This window comes from Poecilia formosa, unplaced genomic scaffold (assembly GCF_000485575.1).
Source record: "Poecilia formosa unplaced genomic scaffold, Poecilia_formosa-5.1.2 Scaffold526, whole genome shotgun sequence".
NCBI lineage: Eukaryota > Metazoa > Chordata > Actinopteri > Cyprinodontiformes > Poeciliidae > Poecilia > Poecilia formosa.
This window is the reverse complement of record NW_006800465.1, coordinates 1-21,000: the sequence shown is the minus strand read 5'-3', so window position 1 is coordinate 21,000 and position 21,000 is coordinate 1. Positions and strand designations below refer to the sequence as shown.

Sequence of the window (21,000 nt, the reverse complement as noted above, 5' to 3'; positions counted from 1 at the left end):
CAGTTCAGAGCATCTTGGTGGAAGAAGAAGTCGAGCAGATAAAGTAGAAATTTATTATTAAGATGTGTTCACAGCGAAGTGCTCCTGTAACAGTCTGTCCTCAGAAGTCCATCCCTTCATCACTTTCACAGACATCAGATGGAGCGTCGGTACCAAAGTAACGATCCCCAAAGTTACCTGAGAAAAAGAGCAGAACACCGACATGTTTGCCACGATTTCTCCTTAAAACTCTGTTTCTCATAGAAAATACTCCTGACTGCGTCTCTTCATCCTTTAAAGCATCTAGCTAGCTCTGCTCTGCTCTGTTTCTTTCCTGTTAAAAGTGAGCGGTTTCTGTCCACTGTCGCCACATGCTTCCTCTAAATGAAGGGTTGCTGCAAAATCAACAGACACATTCAGCTGGAACCAAAGTTGCAACATTTGTTATAATTTCAGCTGCAGCGGTTCTCTTTCACGCTGCACTGTGCCAAACGAACCAAACTATCCGAAAACCTCACCGATTCCTGGGATGATGTGGAACTGGTCGTTGACCTCTTTGTCCACGGCGGTGGTGATGATGCGGACCTTAGGGAAAGCGTAGGCGACCGAGTGAACGCCCATCTCCGCCATGAGCAGGGAGAGCAGGAAGATCTTATCCTCGGCCACATCGTGGTCCTAAACATGGAGCAGGAAAAAAACTAATCAGGAATGATCAAAAACTGCTTTTTTTCTATTTAGAAAAAATACATTTTATATTTTTTATATTTTATAAAAAGAAAAAAAACTGTTTTCCTTTTTTAAAAGTAGTATTCATTTGAATTCTTTTCATATAAAAACAAAAATGGTTTTTTAAAATTATGTAATTTTTTTACTCATTAAAAAAGAAAAAATCCTTTAAAAAATTATTTATTTTTGTATTACTCATTATTTAAATTTTTTTTCAATAAAAAGAATAATTTTCCTTCGGGTAAAAACATCATGAGTCCTGGGAACAAAGCAGCAGCTTATTATCATGAAAATAAACATTTTACAAAACTCTACACACAGAATACTAACAAAATTAAACGTCTAAAACAATGTAAATCTCCTCAATCTTTGATAAATAAGTTTATTTATATATCATCAAAAAATTATGAGAAAAGAAGCAAATAACTTTAAATAAAAGTTAAAAAAACAAAAAACAAATGGATTTATGAAGTAGGTTAAAAATTATAAAAATATATTTCACTAAAATGTCAAAAGAATATTAAAGACTCAGTTATTTATTTTAGTTTTTTTAAACATAAGTTAAAATGGAAGCTGACAAATCTAACTGATGAATTCGTCTTTTGTTATTCTTTTGCTTATTAACGATATGTTTATTATTTCTCAAGAAGTTTAAAAGTGAATTTAAAAAATCCTGAATATTTCTGATCAGAATTAAAAGTAAAAACATTAAAAAGTTTAAAACTGGACCCACCAGCAGGACCCTGACAGCCATGAGAGCCGCGGCTCCGGTGGAGACGGTGCTGTCCATCAGGATCACGTAGTCCTCGCTGATCTCCTTCGGCAGGCGGAGGTAGTGGAGCTGCAGGAAGAGCTCGGTGAGAACCACACGCAGCCACCGAGGCGTCGCTCACAAACATACAAACCTCCGGCTCCCCGGTGTCGTGGTTGGTCTGGATGAGGATCTTCCCCAGCCGAATGTCTTTGCAGACGGCCGTCAGAGCCTGCTCCATCGTCTCCCCGGCCCGCAGGATAGAAACGCCGGTGATCTTAACGGGACAGAAAGTAAGAAAACAACAATAATTTACTCTGAAAGCTCCTGCTGAACAGCAAACAGGTCAAACTGCAGCTTTAACATCTGAATCTACTGCAGTAGAGCAGAGCTATGAGAGCTGCTGCCACTAGGGGGCAGCCTCAGGAACAACATCTGGTTCAGTGAACAGATAAATGACTTGATAACCAGTTAAAATGATCAAAGTTACACATAAAATGTACCTTTTATAGAAATAAATAGCATAATAACTCATATATGCCAGGATATACAGTTGGAAACTCATAATTAAGACAAACATTCACTGCATCAGTTGGAGATCCAGTAAATTGTAAAAGAAAATCTTTTTAAAAACTAGTTTTAGACTGAAATATGTCGAAAGATTATTTTTATTCCATGAGTAATCTGAAAAGAAAAGAATTCCGACTTTTCTCAAAATTCAGACTTTTTTCCCCTCCAAATTTTGACTTTTTTCTCAGAAGATTAAAGATTAAAGAATTAGTTTGTTTTAGTTAGTTTTTTTCAGTGGCCCTATGCTGAAATGTTAAGGCAAGACATGTAGAAAAAGAGAATGAAAAGTAAATTATTACGGCCCCAACACACAACCCTGAGGTACACCACAGAAAATGTCCTAACATTCAAACACAGATACACCTTTGACAGAAAATGTGATATTTCCTGCCATACAGGATGGAAATGTCTCTCTGTTCAGGTAAAACTTGTAGAGAGAAAATATTTTTATCTTAATTTATTTTATGGTTTGAACTGATCCTTGCCAACTTTAAATTTGAAGGATAAAAACTGAAGTTTGATATGAATTTACAGCAGATATTTCCTGTTAGATGATTGGAGACAGTGGGATGGTGAATAAAGTTCATCTTATTTTGTTTTCTTGAACTTTGCCAAATCTGCAGAACAGTTCAGCTCTGTACTTTCCAGTTCAGCGTAGAGAACCGGAACCTTTTTAAAAGTTTCCTCCAGACACTGAATCAGTTCAGTGGAGAGTCGATGAGACTCTGATTCTTACTCTTTGACCGCTCAGCCTCTTTCCCTCGTAGACGGTGCCTTGAGGCGTCTCCACGGAAGCGGGCTGGACGAGACAAAAACGGGACGAAATTCAGTTCCAACTCGAAGCCAAATGTTATTTTGCACTTTGGTTGCTCCAGTGGCCAGGAAGGTCGGCTAATGTTGCTGCTGAAAAGCCTCACCTTGAGAGGCAGGAAGGAGAGGGCATGTTCTATCAGCAGCCTCATTAATCTCTTGGAGTAGAAGATAAACTCGTCTCTGTTGGTCTCCTTGTTCCTACAAACACAAACAGGAAGAGTTAAAGCTCCTGAAGGTTTTCCTGCATGAAGCTGGGCTGCAGGAACAAACTGTTTGGTCAAACAGAAGCAGGTATTTCCTGTAAGACGTGCGGTGGCGCGCTGACCTGATGATGGTGTGCATGCCGCGGACCTGAGGCGTGCTCTCCATCACGCTGAGGGTTTTGGGTAACGGCTGACCCTGATGGGCCGACGCCAGAGCCGATCTGCAAGAAACGAACAGAAAAAACAGAAAACATTCAGATTGTTTTATGCGCAACTGAATGTGAAAATGTCAAAGTTAGACTCAGACTTCAGAACAACAAACAGATGGATGATCTGATGGACAAATGAAAGGATGAAGAGTTCAGATATTCTTTCATCCTCAAACTTATCCAGATCTGGAAAATACTTCGACAACAGCATAGGAAGTAATTAAAGGAAATATAAAAAGACATTCCAGACGTTTTAAGTACATGGTGTCAAAGTTTACTTGCATAAACTGCATGGGTAAGTGCAGTTTTATTTAAAAATAACTAAAATAGGTGAATATGGGTCATTACTCTTCTTATTTATTCTTTTTCATTTTATGGAAGTCAAGAATATACATTAATTTTGTTTCTTAAAAAAACTAAAAAAGTAAATTAAAAAGCAGTGGTTTTATTTCTTAACAATAAAAGAAGCTAGACTCCTAAAGTATGCATTTATAAAACTTGATAAGTTCTGTTAAAAATGGTCATGTAACTTTTGCAGAGAAAATGTTATTTAGCAGAGCAAAGCAGAAATGTGAACTACCAGCAAACTGTTTCATAAAAATGGGGAAAAACATGTTGATCCTAAAGAATAGCAGAGGAGCTGTGATCCTAAGATTCCCTTTGTTCAGTCAGAGCAGCAGTTTTAAGAGTTAATGCCCTCATCTTCTCCAATTGTGCTGTAATCTACATGCAAAACAATAAATGCAACCCTGAATATCGTCAAACACATGCAAAGTGCTGCAAAGCGTCAAAAAAGCTGCTTGTCTGTTTCTGCTGCTCTCTTTACACTTTATTTTAAATTGTGCTGTCTTTCTGCAAAAAATAAGTCGTGCATTTGTTTTATTTCACAAAAATGCAAATTAGGAAAAGTACTCTGCCAGCCAAGACTTGACAGATAAATGTCAAAAGCAAGCATGTTGCCTGAATTTACAGATAAAACATGCAGCTACTAGTGGAACAGGTTAGTAAGCTCGGAGTGGATGGAAACGGCAGGATTGTGCATCTTATATTTGAACAAAAGATGCAGAAGTCGGGCCTCACATATCCCAGCGAAGCTTCCTCTGCAGAACGCCACAAAGCACAGAAAAAAAAAAACACAAAAAAGGGAGAGAAAGAACATTTTGAGTCGTGGAAAGCTCTGACAGATCGGCGCTGTGCAACACTGAGCAAAAACGCTGCAGCGCATCACGCCATCAGATCAGTTCATCTAAGTGGGTTTAAATTAGAGCTTTTGTTTTTATTCTGCCGAGATCTCACACCTGAAAGAGCAGCAGAGCTCCTCCACGTTTTACAAATCAATCTGTGATTTATGTCAGCATTTATTAACAGAGATTAAATCAGATTAACTCGCCCAGAGAAAAGACCTAAAGAGTCACGATTGTTGCCTTTTCTGCCAAATGTCGGCTTTTCTGCAAACTAAGAGTTCACTCCATCGCTGTTTCTGCTTTGTGTTGCAGCAGGACTTCAAACTGATTTCTAACATAAAACAGATTTATCTTAATAATAAACAACTTGAAGCGCCGTATATAAGCAGATTCAGTGTCGTGCTGATTGTATTTTGGTGTTGATTTGTGCAAACATGGCTGCAGGAAGTTAACGTCTAAAGCAGGTGAAGATCTAGACGGGGTGTCCAAAGTGTGGCCCGGGGGCCACATGTGGCCCGTTGACTGATTCTGTTTCCTTTTCTTTAATGACAGCAAAATTATTACTGACAAATTAAATTTTTCCACAATGGAAACTATTAAGCACAACATAAAGTGTTAGTTCTTCAACAACCAAGATTTTTACTTTCTCTTTTATTTCAGAGTAGCAGTGGGTATTTATCGTATCGTTTATCTTTATCGTGATATATTTCTTATCGTGATAAGTCTAAAGTTCATCAAAACCGTCCGCATTGCTGAGATTGTTATTTTTACGATTTTCTACACTGATTTTTCTGCAAACACCAGGGAGCATTAGGACAACTGCAGATAGAAAAACGGGTAAATTTTCACCATTAATCTCAGAATGTTTTTAGAAAACATAAAAACATTTCTGAGCTCCACAGATTAAACATTTGCAAAAACAAACCTCAAAAATGTTAATATTAATCTCAGGAATTGTTTAGAAAACTTTGGAATTTTCTGAGCTCGTAAAGTGGAAAGTTTTTAATTTTAGGAAAGTTTCTGAGTTTTAAAAGTTGAACATTTTATACTTTAACACCAGGGACGTGTCCAGATTTTTCTCCTTATGGGTGTGGAAGAATGGAACAGTGAAATGACAATTTCATCTAAATTATCTGCAGTCTTAGATTACAATGAACAGTGAGACAAAACTTGAAAAACAAAACTTTTTATTTAATAATAAAAAAGAACGAAAAAACATTTGGATCTGCTTAGTATGCGAAAACTATGCAATAGATGTCTTTGTTACCTGATTAGCCTGTTTAGCTTAGCGTAGCTTTATTGAATACAACTCTATTTTTAGCTGCATAACTATATTCATCTTATCAATTTAAAGAGAAAACTGTTGAACCATTGTACAAATGTCAACTGTTTGATTACCCATTTTATCCTTTGTGAAGAGTTTTTTTCTGTGCAGTGGTCTGAAGATGCTTTTTCTTCTTATTATTAAACATCATACACATCAACCAATGAGACCAGAGATGGAAATGAGCTATTTGGCTAGAATATAATTTATTTGCATTTAAATGTTAATTAATATGCAATGTTCCATTCCTAAAGTTTTCTATCATCGATGTTCTTCTATTAGCACGTTAGCATTAGCGTGCTGTAAAGAGAGGCTGTTTCTTGGAAATTTCTTTAAATAATCCAAACTTAATACAGTTAAATTGTATTTAACTGTATCTACATAAGTATCGTGATACTTATGTAGATAAGTTTTCAAGTTATCTACATATTTAACAGGGTTATAAGTAAAAGAGACATCAGGTGTGATGGTAGTTTGGCCAGTTAAATTAATTTTTTTACATACTAAAAGCCCCAGTTATTAAAAAATAAAAAAGGTTTGACTGTATGGCGAACAGGAAGCGGAGGGGAGTAAAGGTCTGGCTGTAATGAGAAAGAAACTGAAATAAAAAGCTGTTGCAGGCATACCTCACATTGATCTCACGCTGGAATGGTTACACAGCATTCAGCCAGGCAAGGAGGGGTCAGGCCCATACGAGGACACAAAAACACACACAGTGAGCAAAATAAAAGAAACTCAAACCTTTAAAGCAAAAACATTCTCAGCTGAAATGTGCGGCTCCACACACCCCGACAGCTCAGCCATGAATATTAATTTCATGTCTGGCTGAACAAAAACTCAACAGCGTCATAAATCAGATTTTAGTAAGTGTGACCATTTTATTTGATTGTGTAAAACGGGGCTGGAACAGCGAATGATTTCATCAGTTGGCTCAACAATGTGCTTGGTGGACTGAGCCAAAGCTTTGGCAGATAAACTCTCCATGAAGGTTGCTCTGAATTTCAGAGGCAGCAGAAACCAACAGATGATTCAACGTGGAGTAAATCTTTTCCCACGGTTTAACTGAAGAGAAGGTCTTCCTTCTTCCAGAAGATGAAATAAAAGTTAAAAGAATCTCTGACAGATATATTTTAACCCAGTCAGTTTGAAGGAGTGAGTTCTCCTGTTGTTTTTTATTAGGAGATAAACGACTTTGCTGGTTTATCTTTAGTGTTTATCATCATGAGCTGATTTTTATTAAGAGCTTTTTCTTGCTGTTTGCAGGATTTTTGCCGCCTCGAAGGCGGGGCTACGTCCACTCAGGCGTTTTGACAGCTGAATGGTTGCCATGGAGATTAAAAGATTACTCAAACATGCATGGAAGAATCAAGGCGACACTCCAGCTTTGTTTTAATGAGAGAAAAACTTTATAAAATGATGGAAAGCTAAAAAGAAAGTCAATTTTATTTAAACCGCCGCTTTAAAAAGGAGCAGCAAAAGCAAATGAGGTGGATTAGCAACAACTGATGATGTCATTCAGGACATGCTACTGTGGAAAATCATCTCTGCTGCCCAGAAGTTGAGCTGCATGTAAACAATAATCTTCAGTCAGAGGCATCTTCAGATTCACTGCAACACTGACTGCTACCAGAGATCCTGATTAATTTAAGGCTCTTGGATTATATGAGTTTGATAACGTCTAATTTATTTTTGGGATAAATAAAGTATTTTTGAACGCAGTCGTTCACTCATCCAAACTCTAGACAGAAATTAGCAAAAGCTTCTGCTTAAGGAAATGCTGAATAAAACCATGAAACTTTCAATTAAAGTTATGTAAATTACTAATAATTTTGAAACTGAAGGAAAATGGACGAGCTTCCTGCTCCGTTCGTGTTGCATACTGCAGGTGTCGTGCAGTGAGTGTAACTGATGCGTTCTGCTGATGGCCGCGAATGAATATGTTGAAGGTGGAACAGATCATAGTTAGCAGTGGGTCATAAAAGTGAATGGATGACAGAACAATGAGGAGAAGAAAGATGGAGGACACCTCTCCTCTCCGCACGGCGCCATTAATCTCAGATAACGACTCCAGAGCTGCCTGACCGAGGTCAGCGAGGTGCAGCAGGAAGGAAGGAGGAACGAGACGAGGCAGAAAGGAGCCTCACCAAACGCTGTAACAACCAAAACTCTGCCTGGAACAATCAATATTTAACAATCTGATTTGTTTCCTTTCCCTTAATCAATAACAAAAAATGAAAATGGAAGGAGTTTTTTTTTTACTGGTTATACCGAAATTATTTGCTGCATTTGCTGTTGACATTTGAATTATTATCAGGAAAAAATATCTTACTTCTCTTAAATTACTTCAGATTAAAATCTAAGATGAGGGTAAAATGAAACCAAATTCAGTTTGTTTTTTATTCCCATGAAGCTCTTTGAACACAAAACTTACATCTTCCAAACATGTTTAAACAGTTAAGTTTAAATTTCATACGGCAGAATATTTGAAAACAAAATTAAAAGTGACTTTTTTGCACCTCATGTTGCAGCATCATGAGCACGGTTTGCTAAGAGAATAAGAACATGAAGAGAATAAGACTACCAACAGAATAACGTCTATTTATATTCACTGTTAGATGTTTTGTAAAATATATCTTTGGGATTTCTGCAACTATTTCACAGAAGATGCCCAGTCCTGGTCCTCAGGTTTCTGCATGTTTTAGATGTTTTAATGCTTGAAAACATGAAGATGGGAGGTCAAACAGACGGATGAGAAAACCGATAAATGGATCAAACTTTTCCTGATTTTGGGAGACAATGGTTGAGCAGTTTTTGCAGAAATGCTGTGTCGTGGTTTTACTGTCGTGCATCCGGTCAGGTTTGGAATAATTAATAAAGTCACATTTTAAAAAAAGAGTTTTAGCTTTTCAAGCAGGTTATTTTTTTCTGGTACTAAACTTTCTTTGATAAAAAACTGAAGAAAAGTCAAACTTCTGGCTTTAGAACCTGACAGCCATGCTCACATATCCACACGTTATCACTTTATTGTAGCGACGCAGAAAAATCCCGTCACAATGCTTCCCACCGCCTGCAGACGGAAGCAGCTAAAAATGTTGATCTGAATAAAGCCGACTTTGTTTACATTGTTCCTCATATAAAAACAGCCAGAAGTGCAGGATCTGTAAGCGGCGAGTCTTATCAGGGCAGGCAGCTGAAGCAGCACTTTTCAAACAGCTTCGCCACAAATCGAACTGAAACGAACTGAAACACCGGGAGAAACTACGACTTGAGCCGAGTCAGCAGAACACAAACAAGTAGAGACCTTATTGGGAGTCTTTACCTTCTCCAGCTGACTGTGGACATGCTGAACAATCAGATCCAAAGCTACAAAGTTTTCCCCACCTGAAAGGAAACACATTCAATCAGTAACTTTATTGAAAAAAGGCGATATGTGATATTTAAAGGACAGTTGAATGCATAGAGGAGAGTGACATCAGTACTAACCTCTGGGCACCACGATGTCTGCCACCTGCACCGTCGGCTCGATGTACTGCTCGAAGGCCGGCTTCACAAACTTGTTGTACTGCTTGATGATGCCGTTGATGTCGCGCCCGCGCTGAGAGACGTCTCTCTTCAGCCTGCGGATCAGCCGGATGTCCGAGTCCGTGTCCACAAACACCTTCATGTCCAGCAGCTGCCGGGAAAAGGTCACAAAACGACGTTCAGTCCAGTTTATCTGGTGCTTCTGCTCCAATTTCTCCTTTTAACATTTTAAAATCCTGAAAGGCTTCAGAAACAAATGATGTCACTCATGTTTCCTCTATCTAGACCAAAATAAATATAAACCTGCTATGACTTGTAACTTTTATCTTTTTATGCTAAAAGTTGATTCTTCTAAAATAATTTGTGAACATTGATAGTTTGTTTCTGCTTGCAAAACAACATTTGTGAAATTAAACAGCAGGTTTGTATGCTCTTTTAACCAGACCCAGTTTAAAAACAAACAGGAAATGACACTTTTTTATTTTTTGAATGTGCTTGCAGCACTAGAATGTGATTAATCTTATGATTTTTTAAAAATAGATTGACAGAACTGATAGAAATTAAAATCTTTGTCTCTTATTTCTTACAACAAAGCTCCATCCCAGTCACATACGTTGTAAAGTCCTCCTACAGATCCTGATAACTCGTCACCATACTGTTTCTGCTTTAATAGAGAGAATTAATGTCGGTATTTTTTCCATTATATTCCCAGTTCCTGGCATCCTGCCCGTCTGGACGGGTTCTTAACCCAGACCTGTATATTAGCTCTACAGATTAGCAGCTATAATTGGCTTCAGTTACTAGAAAGGACACAAAGCACAATTAATCACAGAGCACAAAGGCTGTTACTGACTGAATAAGAGGGTAATCAGCAACGGAGCCGGGCCTCCTGGGAGGCTGGCCGCCTTATCGCCACAGCCCAGCGCACAAACACACAGAGGAGCCGACGCGCAGCAGCAGGACTTATTTACCATTAGGAGCGCCGTCCCTTTAATTCTTATGGATTTTCACTGACCGTAAACAGGCTTTCAATAAAAGAGCAAATCAATTTTCTGTTTAAAGGCAAATCTCTCCACATAAAGAGGCTCCAGGCAGCAGACTGGACTGAATCTTCACTTTGACTCAGCAATAAGACGTCAATCGAAGAAACACCGAGAAAATAAAGGAGGTTAAATAGACAGAAGATAATATTTCTACAAAATTATGACCTAAATGTTAAATATTACTTTACGAGGATGTGCCTCTGTCTGCAGCCCTGAGGGGTAACAGCTGTGGTGGACAGACTGGGATATCGCTGCTTCCCTGAGGCTAAACCAGCTGTTCCAGATGCTGCAACCAAAGCAGAGCTGCGCAATATATCATAAATATATGGTCATCGCAATATCAGTGAGGGCGAAATCCACGTTTAGAGAGCAATATCTTCTCCTGCAAAATGTAATACTTGGACAACTAGAGTTTCAAAATGCCAAATATTTACTAATATTACTGATAGCACAACATTTTCTAACATCATGCAGCCTTAAACTACACATTTCTTGGTAGATAGATAGTCTGCCCATTATCCTGTTACATCTGCATAAATATAATCAATAACATGATTTCTGCATCAACTAAACTGATCAGCATATCATAAAAAATCTAAACTGGAAGCTGAATCAACTCCAAAAACTTTTATCTGTTTACCGTCTATAATATGTACAACATGCAAACAAACAAAAAGAAAAAACTGAGAATAATATATATTTTTACCTTCAGCAGCTCCTTGTTGGCAAAGGCCAGGATGCCCTCAAAGATCACCACATTGGCTCCATAAACTGTTTTCTGTCACAGAGATGAAAAATCAAAGAAAGAATGAAGATTTTATTGTTTATGTCGTCAGTTTAAATGTCCACAAAGAAAACAAGACAGATTCTGAATAGCAGAAGGAGCTGAAATCCTAAAAGATGTTCAAATGAAGATTTTAAAAACTTTGAGCGTAAAACTGAAAGCAGCTTCACTTTACTGGAGCTGTTCAAGACTCAGATGATTTCCAGTTATTTATTATCTGCTCCCAGTTTTCTGAGGCGAGATGAGTTATGATTTTTATCCTCACAAAGCAGACACTTAAAAGCTACAAGATAAAAAGAAAATATTTCATGATTACTCAGTACAAGACAAAACATTGTCCAACATGACTCTACCAATGATTCAGATTTAGTAGAAAATAATCAGATAGATCAGAGGCTTTGATGCAGAAAACATAAATAAACTCCAAAGTTATCCCGACTATACAGGGAAGAGATTTTATTATTGGTATCATTGCAGGTACAGTTAAATAAATGTTATAAACATGTGGTCAAGTTCAAGGAAATAACTAAAATATTGACGGAGAAAAAACAAAATATACTAAGAAATGAGGAGCGAGAAGACTTTAGGATCACTGCCACAAACTCATGACTAAGGAACCCAGCAGTGTGAATTGATTTAAGGATTATGTAGAAGTCCTTTAACATCTTTAACAAAAAAAACAACAAAAAACACAAGAAGGTCGAGTTTAAACAGACAGAAGTGAAAATGTGTGAATTCAGGAAGCAGCTCAGTAGAAGCTGAACCCCAGGCTGCAGCAGAGCAGCCTGGCCACTTAATTACATTCAGCTGCGTACAAAAGGGCCATAAAATGATCCCAGAGTCGCCGGCCGAGATGGCCGATTTCCCATGAGGTGTTGTGCCAGTCAGCCATGAAATTACACGGCGACGAAATAAAGAGGAGATGTCAGAGACGCAACGCTTCAGAAACGGTTCTTGTTGGGGAAAATGAAGCTTTAATTATCAGCAAACTTGCGGGGGGAATTTCAAAAAGTATTTTTACTACAGTCGTTGTTTTCTGACCCATTCTTTGCGCCGGCTGTGGCTGGTGAAGTCGTACACCGGCACTTTGATGCTTTTCCCCTTCTTCAGCTTCCTGAGGACGGTGATGAGCAGCTCGAAGTCGAAGGCGTCGGGGTGATCGAAGTTGTACTCGTTTTTAGCAGCGAGCTCCTGCTCTTCTTTATTCAACACCTGAGACACAAACAAACCAGAGCAGCAGTAAAACAGGTGATTGTGATCAGCTGTCAGGGCTCATTTCAACACCTGTTCAGAATTCATAATGTGGAAATACTATTTCCTTAACTGGAGCGGGTAAAAACTCTGAAAAGCTGCTATACAAAAACACCAAGAACAAGAGATAATGTTTGCCTTTATGACGAAGTTTAGACTTTAAATTGTTAGAAAAGCCTGAGAATAAGCACAACAAATGGCTCAATGAAGTTATTTTAGTCTTATGATTTCACAATATCGTCCCTTTGAACAACTGAATTAGTTTTTCTCCACTTGATCTGGAAAAAAATTTAAAAATTCACAAAACTTTATTGGACAAAATGAATTATTTGTTAATGAAAAGTGTTGGGAACAAAGGATTTTTCTTTGTATGAAAATAAAGTTATAAAATTACCACAATAAAGTCGTAATATTACAAAATCATAACATTACAATTTTATTCTTGTAATTTTATTACTTTATTCTCCATTTTTTTTATTCTTCTTCATACTCTGTCACACATTTGATTGAAAATTATGAAAAAGTAAATATTTTCCAAACTGAGCAGTCTAAGCAAACACTACTGGAAACTGAAAGCAAATTATTCTATTAAAAACCTGAAAAGTATGAAAATATAGTTATATTTACAAAAAAATAAAAAATAGAACTCAGCATTGTAGATCAATCAATCAAGTTTATGTGTAAAGCACATTTCAGTAACAAGGCAGTTCAAAGTGCTTTATATCATAAAACACTAATATTGAACACAGTCAATGACTGTTTAATCTTGAGCTGCAGGAACTGCTGCACAAATATTCAGCATGTTTTTCCTTCAATATTCCTCTTTGTAACCTTTAGTCACATATTAAAGGGACAAATTTAACAAACATTTTTAATTTGGTGTTAGAAGCAAGTAAGAAAGGAACCAAAAATCATCGATTTCAGTTCATCTTGCTGAAATCAGCAAAGGGGCGGGAAGGTTAATCAATTCAGTGGAATATGATTTATGATCTGCGTTTGTTTTCAAATCAAAAGCTAATGAACTATCAGAGAACTCTGGGGGTAAACAGTTATCGAATGCGTCTTATTGCTCAGAGTGAATCTGCAAATTTACTGCTGAAGACCCTATGAATCAAAGCTTGTGGTTCTGTTTTTTAATTACGCAGAGTGTGATCACCTTGTAGAAGGAGTCCATGGACAGCAGAACCACCCAGGGAACATCCAGAGCTTCGATGATCTTATTGGCCACTGTGGTTTTTCCTGATGCGCTTCCTCCACACAGACCTGCAGGAGCACAAAGCACAAACAGCAGCGGCTCTAATTAATGAAGACAAACGTGGAGAAGCACTGCTGCTAGAAAAATGCTAAACTAGTTCAAGAACTAATTAAATACACTTTCATCATATACTCATGACATATCACTTCTTTTTACAGTTGTTCTGCAGCAACAGACACCAGATATGGCAAACTGGTATGATGAGAGATTTTTAGAGGTTAAATTCGCTAAAGTTTGAATTTCCTTAGACTTTCAATGTTCCTTTGTGCTGTTTAGCGCAGAACGGTGTGACATTGGCTGCATTTCCATTACGAATGTATGCAAAACTTTGTCAATATTCTGGTAATGTAAAAAAAAAAAGTTTCACAACTGTGTTGTTTCCATTACATAAGAAACACAAATAAAGTTTGTTCATGTGATGTCATTTAAAAAACCATCATCCTCCAACTACTTCCTGATTATGTGACTCGTGTGATGTGAAAAGAGAAAATTTCTGTAATTTGTATATTTGTTCTAAAAACAACTGAGGGAAAAAATAGATCAATTAAAATTGGAAATTGAATCTGGTATAAAAAAATCTGAGATTTTATTTTTTAAGCCATATCACTTCAAAAAATAAAATATGGGTTTACCAGTATTTACAGTATTTATTGCTGTCACAAATCAGTCAAAATTTGGCTTTTTTTTGACAAAGAAAAATTAAACAGATTTCTACAAAATAATTACAATTACATACAAATATGTAACAGAAAATAAGTGACTTTTAGCAAAACACTTATTTTACTGGACTAAACAAATGCTGCTTGTATTTATCTTTAAGTACAGCTGTGGGGATGTTGTAGAAACACGTTTTCCTTTTATTTCATCTAAACATGTTTTAAAGTCACCCAGCTGTGAAAGCTGCTCTGCTGCAACGCAACAAACCCTGTTTTCTATTAGCAATAAAAACCCAATTGTTAAGAAAAGATGGCAGACACAAAGTTTTACCTCCTTTCATTTCAATTTCTTTTATTTTCTTCCCATTTTATGGTTTTAGTCGTAATTATTTCCCTCTTTCGCTCCCCTCTCCATCTTGCACCAAATTTTACTACATCTTCCTCAGCGCAGGTCTGACCAGTTTTCCGCTGCTCCTTTCAGCCGTGTGTGAAATTGGGACCAGTCACTACGCTCCATTGGCGATAACAGATTGCAGACTGAGGAGAACGTCCGCCTCTCCTTCCCGCCGCTCACGCCGGTCTGATGAGTTTATTCACGCTACGGCGCTCCGTGGATGTCAAACATGCACACCTGGAGCTCACTCCACAGCTGCTGGGAAGCTCGCTGACTCGGATGTTTTACTGTGCAGATCAGCATGATGTGTCGCCATAAAGGCTCATACAGAAAGAAACCATTAGATTACGGTTTGCTAAACTTACATCTGTACCAAAAAAGGTTTGAGCATGACAGAGGTTTTTCAGTTTATCTATTCTGAAACTCAACGTGAAGAAAACTGAGATTCTTTTATTGAGAAATTTATGTGGTTTACGCAGGACACCGACACTAAAAGTCTGGAGTTTGACACCTGTGAGGAAAATAAAACTGAAATGTTAAGGTTTTATCAGCCTCAATAACCTTAGACTGTTTTCACACCTGATATGTTACATTTTCACTGCGGTTCACTTTCACACTGAACTGCGTCAAACAAACCAAACCGTTCAAAAACCTGTTCCCCTCCTCGCCTGTGGGGGCACTGCACCAAAAACCACTACAGGAAACAACACAAAAACCTCTGAAGAAGACATGAGCGCAACTTCCTTCTAAGACTGAAACGATTAATCAAATTAATTGTGATAAATCGATTATTGAAATAATCGTAACTAATTTAGTAATCGATTAATCGTCAGTGCAATTAGCAGTAAAATAAAAGAAAATGATAAAATTTCCAGTTTGACTACGGTAAAATGTAAAAAACTGTAACAAACCTTATTTTAAATGGCTCAGAAAGTGCAATTAGGAATTTCAAATATAATGTAGAATAAATAACTAGAATTCAGTTTAATTCTTGTTGAATTAGACTGAATAGATTTGATACCTGATCAGATATTAAGACCGGATTGGTGCATAGATTGTAGTTTATAAGAAAAGTACTAAATATTTGCGTAAATTATTCATTTTAAGCATATTTAAATGTGTCTTAGGTGACGATGTAGGAGTTGGAAAACAAACCAACCACCAGGAGAACTCTGGTTTATGAAGCAGACGGCGTTTGTTCTCTCACCGATGACAAAGGCCTCTTTGAAGGTGGTCCCGGTGACATTGTACCACGGTGGTCTGCCGGCGGTGTAGATGGTCCTCTTGTTGGTCCTCAGCAGCGGAGGCTCTGTCTTGGACTGGCTCGTGGTCCGTTTCCGTGGCGACAGCGACGGGGTCAGAGGACAGCAGGGGACCCGGTTGGAGAGACCGTCCATGGAATCTTCTCCGCTCCCGCTGCATTTAGAGGGAGAGGCATCGATAAGCTGACCGCTCGCCAAAACATTATCAGTCGTTGTACAGTTCACTAAGAGGATAGGATGGGATGTTTTTGCCATCAGAGATGCCTTTTTGGTTCATATGTGACCCCCTGCTGCTCCTTTACAGGCATTTCAAGTATTACAAAGTACATGCAAGTTCAGCTGATATTACAACATTGTAAAATTGTGGACTTGCACATAAATTGTTGTTCTGCAGAGAGGAAGAAAGAAACATTTTCACTGGAATGTCTCCGTGAGGACTCTCCGCAGTCGGACCTTTGGTATCGGTGTGACTGAGGGAGAGGACGGGAGAACTTGCTGATCCTCCCCAGGAAAACACACCGTTGCCCAGGAAACAGCATGACATCGAGTGGGGAGGCCACCATTCACATGAGTAAGGCTGTCATCACTTGGCTCGGTTTGTGGAAAGTTATCTCACTAATCTTCAGTTAAAAGTTTCTCTCTTTGGAAGAGAAACAAGCAAAACCAAAGCACATGTTCTAATTAAACTCCCGATGTTTATATTTGGGTTGGTAGGACAAACGCAGTATTACTCTTAATATGTAGATAGTGTCTACTGCATGTGATCAGTGTCAATAGACAATGCATCAGATATAATAATGTGTATATGGAAAATTCACTTAACTCCGATCCAGAACCCCATGGCATTCTGGGAGATGTAAGCAGAGGAAGTGATTTACCTTCTCAACTTCTCACAATGAGCTAAGCTAGCCTACTCACTCAATCTTTGGTTACCTAGCAACAACCTGCTGAGTAAGTTGCACAGCAGCAGTTTCAAGTTCACTGTGAAACAATAACTGCTTAAAAAGAAGAAAACAATGGTGTGGAGTGAAAACTGTAGATAAAAAGAAAAGGTCATTCCACCAGTTTGGCAAAATTTCAGATATTTGAAACAAAAATAATCATCAATAATTATCTATATATCGACTCATATGAAATGCTTTTATTCAGCCTTAATGTCCAGGCCTTCTCTAATGGATGACAGCATCAGTGGTTATTTACACAGATCACCTTTGTCTGATTATAATTCAGTTGATCTGAAACAAAAAAGTAAGGAGGTAAATACTTTTTCACAGCACCTTGAAAGATATTATGGAGTTTCAATAAATGTGGTGCTGATGATTTTGTAAATAAAAAAAAGTACTTTACTGCTCTGCTGTCTTTCAGTGGAGTGAATTAAGAAACATGACTACAAGCTTCAAAGGAAGAACATCAACATTTATTTGTAAAAATATTACCAGAAAACATTCAGCTTTTTGTAAGGTAAAGCAACATTGTTTTTCTAGAAGAGAAATTGAATTGAATGAAATGTTAATTTTAAAACTGAAACTGCAACCAGGCACAAAACTCAAAGAGCATTTACTCTGAGATGGCCAAGAATTTTAATTAATTCATAAAAAAATAAAATAAATAAGAATAAAAAAAAAAATCAACACGTCCTTGTTGAATATCTGCAGTGATATTAAATGTGTTATTGTTTTTTTTTTTGTCTTTTTTGCCTCTTTTGTTCTCCCAGCAGCCACGCTGACACAATGCGTGGATCTGACGGAGAAGGAAAGCTAGCCAGCTAGCTGCGTTAGCAGGATTAAAGCGATCCGTTCAGGGATCCAACAGCCGCAACAGGCACTCCATCCTCCCGACAGTCTTTTCTCACCTGTCGGTCCTCAACATCGACCTATCCGCGTCCTCTCCCCCATCTGTCGGCTGCTCGCCCGGCTTACTGTCGAGGATAATCGCTGCTGCCATAACGGCTCGGCGCGGAAACTAAACACTGGTTGCGTGATGACGTCAGAAGACGTAAAGTGATGTTGTGTTTGCGGAACTCGCAGAACGTCGGTAATTTTACCTCAACTGCACGACTGAAATACATTATGCACATTGAATTATGAAAGCTTTCGTACTTTAATAACTACAAGAACAAAAAGGCAATTTAAAGAGTTTTCAAACAAAAGACTTTCGGCCACATTTCTTTTGTAAACTACATCGAGTATGCGATAGAAACGTTAATAATAAAAGGCAGACCATTGTAACATACAAATAACCGTCATATCTCTATGTATTTCGTAGATTTATATTATAGCAGTCATCATGACAACTTGCATTATTTTGATATTGTTAAAATAAATTCTACATAAAAATGTATGAGAGGTTATTGGGAAAGTTTTACATTTGTACCAGCTGCACTTGATGTTAAATCAAATCAATTTCATTTATAAAGAACATTTACAAAACAACCAGTTGACTCAGGTTTTATATTAATTAGGTCTAAGTTTAATATCAGTTAATTTAAAGAAGTGCTATATTCGATAAATAAACACATTAATACTATCCAGACTCCATAATTTATAGGGCTGGAAAAAGAAGAAAAAAAAATCTCATTTAAAATAAAATTGTCCGCTATAAAAAATGTTATCTTCATAGTATAAAATGTATTTTATTCCCACAGTTCTTATGTTGTTGTTTTTTCTGTTCTTTTGGCCTTTTTCTTGTCAGAAACATTTCTGTTTCTTACTTGCTACACTTGCTTGAAGAGCAAAGCAGCTTGATGAAAATGACTGAAAATGGTAATCAGAAATAACATTTAAATCAATTATTTTAACTTCCATTTTATTTTAAAGATGATTTAATAATAGAAAACAAAAATGATTATGATAAATTAAAGACAAAAACCATTATGGTATTCTTTTTTTTCCATCTTCCCTCCAACTTTCTGAGAGTCCCACAGCGCCTCCTAGTGCTCCTCCATGTGCCCGCGGGCCTTACTTTGAAAAACTGGTTTAGATTGTAGTCTATTGTATGATTATAGTTCCTTAATCATATTATTATGTTTAAATTGGTTTTTGATTTGGTAAGAATGATTGCGAGTGAGTTTTATATTAAGACTGATTGATGAGTGATCAGGAAATCAACGGTAAGAACAGCATTGATATCTCAAAAAGGCATAAAAACATTTGGTAAAATGTTTTTACTCATGCAATGCAATTATAATTTTATACACATAAATCAATAGGGCCGATCTGTATCAAATGGTTATTTTTCGATATAACTGAAATTGAAAATATACTTTAAACCCTTCACGTTTTAGTTTTAACAAGGTGATTTAATCGGGGTTAAACAAGAAAAAAAGGGTTAAGTTTATTGCAGCATGACATGCATTGGATGGAACAATAGATATAAATGTAATTCAGATTTACTTGAATTATTTGTACCACTTGTGCAGTTTGTTAAATAAATATTTTGAATGTAGATTTGATGTGTTTTTGTCCAATCATAGTGTGGAGAAGTGACGCTCGCGCATGCTGACGCCTGTCCCATTAACTTCAGGTGTCCTGCGATCAGTCAGACTCTGCAGGAACAGCAGCAGCTGCAGCGCGCCGAGCCTCACTCCTCAGTCCTGCTGCAGCTTTTTCTTTACAGGCTTCAAGTCCAGCAAGATTTTTTTCTTTTAAAAGGAAAAAAATAAAAAAAAACTCACAGAAAACTAAACAAAATTTTTTATTTTATTTTTTTTTTTTGTGCTTCAGCGGTGCAATGAAGGAATTTACGGATTTGTCCTGAAGACTTACAGATCCCAGAATATGAGGTGTTGGCTGACTTTCTGCGTCGACTGAAAATCAGAGGAAATCGGATTCTCGACTAAGGAGGTGGAAGAAATATTTTTACATTAGAAAATATAAGTCTGAACTTATAAAAATGGATAATACTCCGACTAATTCAGAGAAATCCCATCTGATAGACGAGAAGAGCGCGAAGATGTATTCCTTAAAATTACAAAGGTGAGACAATAGCTCAATATCCACAGAATAATTTCCAATTTTACACGCATTTGATAGAAAAACACTTGCTTAAAATGTGAGACATGGTGAATGAGTTATTTGAAATAATAAAAAAAAAAAACTTCGTACAAATCCACGCACGGAAATGTCCCGCAGCTTGGGCGTAACGTGCGGTGCGCAGTTTGTTACTGTGCTGCATGTTCAGTATGGCTGACGCGGGCTGTTTTATGTGAATGAGCAAATTCATTTCCATGCTTGAGTTGTTTCTGGACAGCCTGTGACAAATGGCCCCGGGGGCCAGTTCACTGAGCAGCGCTAAAAACTCATCATCTGTCGTTAGAGAGGGAGCGCGCTGCATGCGGCGGATCCGTGCACGTCCAGACCGCATGTCAGCCAAAACTGCAGGAGGAGCTGCACGAAGCAAATCCTCACTTTGCTTAAGATGTAAAGATACAAAGGAACAAAGAGGCGCGAGAAATGAAATTAGTTGATTTTGAAGATGAGAAGTGTCAGATTTGTTCTGCGCAAAATTAATAACAAGAGAATATTCTAGAGATTTTAATTTAAATATGTTTATCTTTGGATGTTAAACACAAATTTCGATCACTTTTCCTTACAGGCCTCATCTTGAGTCCGTTTCCACCATCTGACCAATAAATGTTTTATTTTGTTGGCAGTAAATCCTGCTAAGTTATTTCATGTTGAGGTTAACTTTTTTATTTCCCAAAAACAAACTGTGTTGTCCTAAGAAAGCAAGACCCTTAATTTTTTCTGCAAGCATCGAGGCCCCCAAAAGAGGAATCAACTCTTGTTTGTCGACATCAAGCAGAGGTGCAGAGAGGTAGACAGTTGAGCATATGGCGCCGCGTTTGGGATTTCACGCACCATTTGCGCCATTCCTGCGCGCTTGCATGCGCCTTTACTGAGTCATCGTTTGTAGTTTTTGTTTATTTAGGTGAAAAAGGTCCATGGGGCGACTAAAATACATACTTCAGTAAGTCAAATATTTGCCTTTAATTGATAGTGACTCTTAAATACCAATATATATTTAAAAAAATGTTTCAGATGTGAAAATGGGTAGAAGTTGTCCTATTTCGAAA

The 21,000-nt window shown here is 37.5% G+C and overlaps 1 protein-coding gene across 3 annotated transcripts; it reads right to left on the bottom strand.

Moving 5' to 3' along the window:
* Nucleotides 1–37: 37 nt before the first annotated feature.
* Nucleotides 38–18,096, bottom strand: LOC103129219 (uridine-cytidine kinase-like 1). Of its 3 annotated transcripts, none has more exons than XM_007540229.2 (15): nucleotides 17,779–18,092; nucleotides 15,872–16,080; nucleotides 13,516–13,622; nucleotides 12,150–12,320; nucleotides 11,031–11,102; nucleotides 9,243–9,432; nucleotides 9,079–9,140; nucleotides 6,386–6,402; nucleotides 3,165–3,263; nucleotides 2,944–3,037; nucleotides 2,763–2,825; nucleotides 1,611–1,733; nucleotides 1,439–1,546; nucleotides 498–654; nucleotides 38–177 (listed from the first exon to the last, which is right to left on the bottom strand). In XM_007540229.2, exons 1-15 carry the CDS (start codon nucleotides 17,868–17,870, stop codon nucleotides 101–103), a joined length of 1,641 nt encoding a protein of 546 aa, XP_007540291.1. In that variant the 5' UTR covers nucleotides 17,871–18,092; the 3' UTR covers nucleotides 38–100. The 3 variants fall into 3 exon arrangements, with proteins under 3 accessions (XP_007540291.1, XP_016520394.1, XP_007540292.1); XM_016664908.1 differs by lacking the exon at nucleotides 6,386–6,402 and adding an exon at nucleotides 4,332–4,351; XM_007540230.2 differs by lacking the exons at nucleotides 38–177; nucleotides 6,386–6,402 and having other exon boundaries at nucleotides 536–654; nucleotides 17,779–18,096.
* Between the last annotated feature and the right edge of the window lie 2,904 nt (nucleotides 18,097–21,000).

What these genes read in the sequence shown, in the direction of transcription:
- LOC103129219 (XM_016664908.1), bottom strand. Translation starts at nt 17,870, where the DNA reads ATGGCAGCAGCGATTATCCTCGACAGTAAGCCGGGCGAGCAGCCGACA. An exon ending in TCTCCTTCCTGCCTCTCAAG is followed by an intron (nt 2,826 to 2,943) that starts GTGAGGCTTTTC and finishes TGTCTCGTCCAG; the next exon opens with CCCGCTTCCGTGGAGACGCC. An exon ending in AGAGGCTGAGCGGTCAAAGA is followed by an intron (nt 1,734 to 2,762) that starts GTAAGAATCAGA and finishes TGTCCCGTTAAG; the next exon opens with ATCACCGGCGTTTCTATCCT.